General features: G+C 43.3%; 1 protein-coding gene across 2 annotated transcripts; it reads left to right on the top strand.

Annotated features, from left to right (window-relative positions):
- The first annotated feature begins 1,968 nt into the window (after positions 1–1,968).
- ZNF639 (zinc finger protein 639) lies at positions 1,969–6,341 on the top strand. Of its 2 annotated transcripts, none has more exons than XM_059855734.1 (6): positions 1,969–2,107; positions 2,667–2,770; positions 3,158–3,234; positions 3,752–3,847; positions 4,695–4,829; positions 5,105–6,341. In XM_059855734.1, the coding sequence occupies exons 3-6, from the start codon at positions 3,177–3,179 to the stop codon at positions 6,250–6,252; spliced, it is 1,437 nt and encodes a 478-aa protein (XP_059711717.1). In that variant the 5' UTR covers positions 1,969–2,107; positions 2,667–2,770; positions 3,158–3,176; the 3' UTR covers positions 6,253–6,341. The 2 variants fall into 2 exon arrangements, with proteins under 2 accessions (XP_059711717.1, XP_059711716.1); XM_059855733.1 differs by having other exon boundaries at positions 4,695–4,835.
- The last annotated feature ends 1,751 nt before the right edge of the window (positions 6,342–8,092 follow it).

Raw genomic sequence — 8,092 nt, 5'->3', positions numbered from 1 at the left:
ACAACAGTTATTTCATGTCTGAGGGCTCAGCAGTGTGCCAGCAGAAGGACACCTTTAGTTGTGTTTTGCTGCTCACCACCAAAACTCCTGTGTGATCACAGCATGAAGCTCTTTCCATCTGGCTCTAAAGTCACGTTACTCTAAAGGGATGTTCCAGCCTCAGGACAAAGGCTAAAGGATTTTATAAACAGAGTAAGTCTAGATTCATCTACCAAATAATGAATAAAACTAAGGCCAGAAACAGGGTAAAGTTTCTTTTTTTGCCAGTCAGTGGAGTAACATAATTAGAGTTATTGTGGATTCTCTGCTAATTCAAAACTTTTTCACAGAACTAGGAAAATTCAGGCTAAGCCAGAGAAAAACAATTCAAAAAATGAATGAAACACTTAGCAAAATTCCATAAGTTATTTTAAGTCATGGAAATAAGGGACTGTAGTGACCTCTGTCATGTCTTCAAAGTTAATAAGATATTTTTTAAAATAGTAAGATGCTGTTTGAAGTGTTCTGCTTTGTGAACCAATATTATTTGGTGCTTTTTCCTGTGGCATGAAGAAGAAATCAGCAAAAAGGGATGTGATTATAAACTTGGAAAAGGGAGAGTTGATTATTTTAATTTTCAAACCCTTATTTATACGTATTTCACAGAATTATGGAATTGTTAGTTTTTGAAGGGACGTCTGGAGATCATCCAGTCCAAAGCATGGTCACCTGGAGTGGGTAACACAGGAACACATCCAGGTGGGTTTGGAATGTCTCTAGGGAGGAAGAATCCACAAACTCCCTGGGCAGCTGTTCCAGCGCTCTGCTATCCTCAGTGTGAAGAAGCTTTTCCTCGTGTTGAGGTGAAACTCCTTGTGTTTTAGTTTATGGCCATGGCTCCTCATCCTGTTGCTTGGAGCCACCAAAAAGAGTCTGGCACCATCTTCTGGCCCCTGCCTTTGAAGTACGTCTGTGCATTGATGAGATCCCCTGTCAGAGGTCTCTGCTCCAGACTAACCAGCCCCAGTCCTGCAGCCTCTCCTCACAAGAGATGCTCCAGACCCCTCCTCACTTTGTGCCTCCGCTGGACCCTCTCCAGTAACTCCTTGTCTTTCTGTATCTATATATTTCTTTCTTGTACTGTATATATTTATGATACACTCTATATTGATTCTCCTATACAGTAGCTCTAAGGGACACAGTTCCGAAGCAGGCTTACACGCTGCAGGCCCTGGCCGAGGCCTGTGGCTGGAAAGGCGGTGGTGCAGACAGGGTCGGGTACAAATACCACCTAAAGGTTTATTTAGGCCCCTCGCCGTCGCCATACGGGTACAAATACCACCTAAACGTTTATTTAGGCCCCTCGCCGTCGCCATACGGGTACAAATACCAACTAAAGGTTTATTTAGGCCCCTCGCCGTCGCCGTACGGGTACAAATACCACCTAAAGGTTTATTTAGGCCCCTGGCTGTCGCTATGGCGACGGGCGGGTGCGGAGGCGGCCGTGGCCGGCAGGGGGCGCTGCGGACGGCGGTCGCTCGCCCCTTTCCCGCCCCTTGCCCGCGGAGCGGCCGGGCCGGGCCGGGCCCGCGCGGAGCTGAGCGGGGCGGGCGGAGCGGCCACGCCGGGTTCGGGAGGAGCGGAGCGGCTCTGGCGGCCGGCAGGTGAGTCCCGGCTGCAGCGCCCGGGAAGCCGCCCGTGCCCCGGCCCCGCCGGGGAGGTGAGCTGTGATTCACGGCCTGGCCCGCGGCTCTCCCGGTGCGGCCCCCCCGGTGCGGCCCCGGGCACGGCCCTCTCCGCCGCCCCTGCGGGGTCGCGGCCTCGCCCGTGCCCGCGGCTCCGCGGCTGCCGTCGGGGCGGAGCGGTGCCTTTGCCGCGCTCCCGCCAGGGGTTCCCCGTGCGGCCTCCGCGCAGGCCGCGCCGCCCCGGGGCCGATCGGGATCCCGGTGCTCGGGGCCTGGATCCCGCTTTTCAGGGCCAGGAAAGCCGCTGGAATAGAACAGCCTGCCTTGCCATCTGCCCCGCGGTGCGATCCGTGCAGAAAAGGTTGAGCTTTTCACGCGCGTTACCTGGGGTGAGACTTGCGGTGTCTGCGCTGTCCGTTCTTCCCTTGCAATCACAGGAAAAGGTGAGGGTACTGATAGTTCTAGCTCATGATGTAACGTTAAAATCAAGTCTTTTTCCATCCCTTGAAATAAAATTTTAGTTCAGAAAATATTTAATCTCAGGAGAACATCGTTGAGTTGATCAGGGTCCTTTTTCCCCTCCTTTCACCTCCGGTGCATGGCACTGACTGCTGAACATCCTGGGCCCCCAAGTGCTCTTCAGTAATGGCAACCCGCATCACATTCCTTGTTTGCAGCCTTTTCTTCTTCAAGACTGTTTGTCCCGTATATGGGTCAAGTATTTGTGTTTCGTTTCCAAATCTTTTTCAGCTCTCAGGAGCTGCCAAGTGCAGCAAAAGCCAACTAGCCTGAGACAAAAGAAAAAGAAATACACCAGTGCATCCGCCTTACTAATTTTGATGCTCTGAACCGAAATTAATATCAACTTCTTATGTTGCTGTCTAGCTTCAAGTTCCATAGATTTATTCTTTGTAGTATTTGTACCACGTGTATCTGATTCTGTGGTTTTTTTTCTATTTTGTGCTAAAGTTTTAAGTGGTTTAAAATGCTGTCACTCCATAGGTGAAAGTCTTCTTGAGCTGATGTATTCACTACGTTTGGAAGCTGTACAGTCATCAGCTTCTTAGCTGCTCTCCTTCCTGATACTGAAGAGTCTAGGATTTTTGGTAAGAGAGCATGACTGTGTTAGTATTTTAAACACTAAAACTTGTTTCTGAAGGGCTCTGCCTTAATGTCCTCTCTCTGACAAAAAGGGTGCTGGAGAGAAGGCTTGTAGATGACCCTGAGTGCTGGAGTACCTGGAGTTCTGACCTGTCTGTCTTTTAGGTGAACCTTTTTGCTTCAGGGTAGGAATGTGAAACTGGACTTCAGCAGCTGTGTGCATTTAGTGGATTCTTAACTGTATCAAAATGGGCTGGGAGGCATGAAGGGGAGTAGGAAAAAACTTTTGTATTTGATATGCAGGTTTTCAAAATGCTTGTATTGTTCCATAAGGTTCTGAAAGATAAACTAGATACAAACAAGTCTAATTCTTTAATGTTTTTACTTTACAGTTCATGCAGACTGTTCAAAATGAATGAACATCCTAAAAAGAGGAAAAGGAAGACCCTGCATCCTTCTCGTTACTCAGGTCAGTCTGGAGCTTGAGTTATGTACATTTTAGTAAGTTCATCTTTTTTTCTCAGAATAAAAACTTTACTAGAAGCGACCACTGGTGCCAACATGTGGAAAAGCAGTGACACGAAGGGTGGGATAAGAAATCTCGGCTTGAATGGGCAGCACCCACTCTGCAGGCTCCTTTGTTGGGCCACCTTGAGCCAATGCACCTGAGTGGTTTGTTCTGTACTCCTGCACATGGGGGAACTGGCTTTAGCTGCAAATGAAGGTGATTCTGTTTCCACAGAGGGGAGGAATTCTGTAAAAGTTAGGGTGGGGTGGGTAGAGAGGAATGTTCAGCACTGAGCAGACCACACACTTATCAATGTCCTCACTGGGAGCAGAGACCGATATTCCAAACATCAGGGCAGCAGGAATTCTTCCAGAACAACTAGTCAAAATATGAAAAGAATTTTGATGAACGTGAAATACATCTGTAGCTACAACAATACATGAGTACTTAAACTTTTTTTGTTGATGTTTTGGTTTAGATTCTTCAGGTGCAAGCAGATACATAGACAACAGTGGGATTTTTTCTGACCACTGCTATAGTGTCTGTTCCATGAGACAGCCAGATATAAACAGAGGTAAGACTATGTTTTGGGGTCCTGTTCTGCAGTTCTTTAATGTATCATGTTCCTATGCATAGAAGCAAACAGAATACACAGTATAAGCAGGTGATTTCAGTGTCCTTGTGATCTGATGGGCCTTAGACTGGTGGGAGGTTGTCCAATTGTTACAGCTGAAATACAGTTTTCAAAGTAGAAACAATGACAACAAAAAGACCTTTCGATTTTACATTTATAATGGTGATTAAACTACTTCCAGTACTCACTACCCAGGTAATAAAGTTGATGAGTTCGGATGGAAATTACCAACAGTTGCATTGAATTGTACTTGTACGTGGCAAAACAAAATGCCTTTTTATAAAACATCCAATGGTGGGTGGAAATTTAGCAGAATAAATATGATGGTGGATTTTTAGTCTATTTATTTTTCTTTTCACTTTAACCATAAGGTCTGCAGAAGTTGTAGAAAATATCATATTTTAAACTACAATGTCCAGAAATATTGAAGAATATTTTTTAAGTTGAGTCTTTTAAATGTAATGTTTCTTTTAAGGATTTTAAGTTTTTTTCTGTATAATCAGTTCAGTATTTTCAGTAGTAAATTCAGTATTTTCTGCTGAAATCTTCTAGACAGCATTGTTACTTTTTGAATTCTTTTGTTTTTCTCTGCATGTATGAAAATAATTTTCAAGGTATTTGTCGTTACTTTTTAAAAATGTAGGTTATGATGTGCTCAGTATACAAAGAAAAATTTATGCAAGTAGAATAAAAAAATAGTAAGTAAGATCTATGACTAAATTCAGGAATCAGGATGATGCTAGTGTGGAGAAATGATGACAAGGAAGTGCTTCCCTTGCCTTTGCAGGTAGATTCCACAGCCCTGTGCAGAGCCTGGACACAGATGATGACGGGAGTCCGGTGCATGCTGGGAGCTCTCACTGGAGCGGGGCACACTCAAATGCTGGGATGCACTGCACAGACCCTAAAAAGAAGGATAAAGGTAAAGGTCAGTGTGTTGGCAGATGAGGTGCTGGGAGGTTGGAGAGCCCAGCTGCTACTGGCTTTTCATATAACTTCCTTGCTTTGACAGAAATGGTGAGGGATTTATAGTTTCTGGTATTGCTTTCTTAGCTGATAATACATCATAGTCTGGCAGGGGAGAAATAACTGATCTTTGCATTTGAAAGCTGTTGCAGCTGAAAAGTTAAAAACGGGCCCAGGTGTTTTGTAGCAGGTTTTTTTTTTCAACCTTCTATTATGTATTTCCTCCTGCAGATAAAGGTACTAACAATGGAATGTGCAGAGACTTATGTGATTCACCTATATTCAGTGACAGCCCCACAGAAGAAGAGAAACCTCTAGATATCCAAACTGTAGAAATTTCTACAACAGAAGTGAATGCTGTAGAAGTTCACGATATAGAAACACAGACTGTGTCACCTGAGAAGCTGGAAGCTGAGGACCTTGAAGAAGTCCCTCTGGAGACCTGTAAAATCTTTGAGAAGAACCAGGCTTTGAATATCACAGCTCAACAGAAATGGCCCTTGCTGAGAGCCAACAGCAGTGGCTTGTACAAATGTGAGCTCTGTGAGTTCAACAGCAAGTACTTCTCTGATCTGAAGCAGCACATGATCCTGAAGCACAAGACATGTGCAGACACTCATGTCTGTAAAGTTTGTAAAGAAAGTTTCTCCAGCAAAGTGCAGCTCATTGAGCACGTAAAACTACACGAGGAGGATCCATACATCTGTAAATACTGCGATTACAAAACGGTGATTTTTGAGAATCTGAGTCAGCACATAGCAGACACTCACTTCAACGACCACCTTTACTGGTGTGAGCAGTGTGATGTGCAGTTCTCCTCCAGCAGCGAGCTGTACCTGCACTTCCAGGAGCACAGCTGTGACGAGCAGTACCTGTGTCAGTTCTGTGAGCACGAGACCAACGACCCCGAGGATCTGCACAGCCACGTGGTGAACGAGCACGCCTGCCGGCTCATCGAGCTGAGCGACAGCTACAACAACAAGGAGCGTGGCCAGTACAGCCTCATCAACAAAATCAGTTTTGACAAATGCAAAAACTTCTTTGTGTGCCAGGTGTGCGGCTTTAGGAGCAGGCTGCATACAAATGTCAACAGGCACGTAGCTATTGAGCACACCAAAATATTCCCCCATGTTTGTGATGACTGTGGGAAGGGGTTTTCAGGTATGTTGGAATATTGCAAACACCTGAGCTCTCATTTATCTGAAGGGATTTATTTGTGTCAATACTGTGAGTATTCAACAGGACAAATTGAAGACCTTAAAACTCATTTGGATTTCAGGCATGCAGCAGATTTGCCTCATAAATGTACTGATTGTTTAATGAGGTTTGGGAATGAAAAAGATCTTTTAAGTCATCTTCAGATACATGAGACGGTGTGATTGCTTTCTTTCCCTGTAATCAATTTGTTAGAATTTGAATTAATTTCCAGTCACTGGAATGTGATATTAAATACAATTTTAAACAGCAACTGTACATTTCTAATGTTTTCATCTTTATATCAGCAAAGCATGTATAGCACTTGGTGTTGTGAATTTCCTTGTCTAGGAGTTTCAGTAGGAATAATCACGTTACACTGTGGTGGATCAGATTTTGGGGGGGAGGGACAGTGGGAGTAATTGCATGTTATGATACCAGTTCTGGTGGTCGTCCTGCTCTTTCATGTCTAGTGTACAAGATCAGCTCTCTTGAGTTTAAAAAGGAACAAAAACAAAGCAAATATCTATGCTTAAATAACCCAATGCTGGTCTCAGTTCCACATCCAGCTCATGTTACCCTGGGTGGCAGCAGGTCACTCTACTGGTGTTTAGCAGAAGCACTGGCCTGCCAAAGATAAGGGTTCTCCAAAAGTTCCCAGGCATTGACATCTCCAGATTCACATACCAGCCTTCATTTCCCACCTCATGCTCCTGATAAGCTTTTTCAATTGTCCTCTTTTTCTCCTGCGACACGTTCTGACTTCACTGTTCACTTTGTTCTGTGTTTAAGTCCCATCTGTGGGACTGTCCAACACATGCACAACACACTTTTCCACATCCGTACTGCATGACTCCCACATGACATTCCCTTTATTTACCTTCAGTTCCTGTCTTTTAATCCACTGAGGAGACACACATTGCTTGGGTTTGGATTGGATCATGTTCTAAAGAGAAATTGCAAAACGAATTTGCAATGACCCTGCTGAGAATGTACAAAATGAATTTCTTACATAAAATCTTAATATAGTCTCCACTGAAATTATGGATGTCACCAACCTGACTAGAGAAAACTTCTAGTAGTCTCTATTACTGTAGTAATTCTGTATATTTATAATTATCTTTCCATCACTAATAACTTGAGGAATGTTATTTTAACTCTGTAAATTTTAAACTTTTATGTATGGGCTTAAAAGACCAGTAAGTTACAAAATTTTTACTAATCACTCTCAAATTATTTCACACATCTGTTTATATTATACAAAGCATTATCCTGCCATTGTAATCATTAGAAGTGAGTTTTTACAGTTCATTCTGTAGCTCTATATCTGAGTGGATACTTGTACAGATAAAAAAACAAGAGTGGGGTCACTTAGATCATGCTAGATACCACAGTGAAAATACTCATAATAATTACTGGTGGAGTTTACATTTCTTTCTTCATTGATTGTAAATTTGTAATGTAAGATTGTCTAATGCAAGCTTTGTATAGAGCTAATTAATGTATCAAACATTCTTGATCAGTGAGGTTTGGTGTTATCAGCTTCAAGGCATGCAAGGGTCTTTGGATTTGATTTTTAAAGCTAAGGATAAAACTTGGCTGAATGTTACTGATTAACTGACGTTCTGATTTCCAGAGAAGTATTTCTGGAAAGTCTATGAACCACTTAGTGTTTGATTTGTTGTGAGAGGCAAGACCATTTCTGTCACTTTGAAATGCTGATACACTACTAGATCTTGTGTTTTGTCATTGAAAGGGCAACCTGAGAATGTCTTGCTGTATTTTATTACTCCCTTGTATAGAGAATGACAGCATCTGTGGTAGAATTGCTGATTTCCTATTTTGAACACATTCTTCCCTGGCTGGCTTAGAATGGTAGCAATAATATAGTTAACAAAACACTAAGATGAATTATTTTCTATATGGAAAGTTAATTTTGCTCGTATATCTGAAAGGGCATGCTAGTTCTCTGAAAACTGCTCCTGCTGATGGCACAGAGGTGAAATGGCACAGCTGAGCTCTGGA

The sequence above is a fragment of the Haemorhous mexicanus genome, chromosome 10, assembly GCF_027477595.1.
Source record: "Haemorhous mexicanus isolate bHaeMex1 chromosome 10, bHaeMex1.pri, whole genome shotgun sequence".
Classification (NCBI taxonomy): domain Eukaryota; kingdom Metazoa; phylum Chordata; class Aves; order Passeriformes; family Fringillidae; genus Haemorhous; species Haemorhous mexicanus.
This window is presented reverse-complemented; position numbering and strand designations above follow the sequence as displayed.

Coding starts and splice junctions, on each gene's coding strand:
- ZNF639 (XM_059855733.1), top strand. CDS start 3,177: ATGAATGAACATCCTAAAAAGAGGAAAAGGAAGACCCTGCATCCTTCT. Junction 3,848..4,694: donor ACAGCCAGATATAAACAGAG/GTAAGACTATGT, acceptor TTGCCTTTGCAG/GTAGATTCCACAGCCCTGTG. Junction 4,836..5,104: donor AAAGAAGGATAAAGGTAAAG/GTCAGTGTGTTG, acceptor TTCCTCCTGCAG/ATAAAGGTACTAACAATGGA.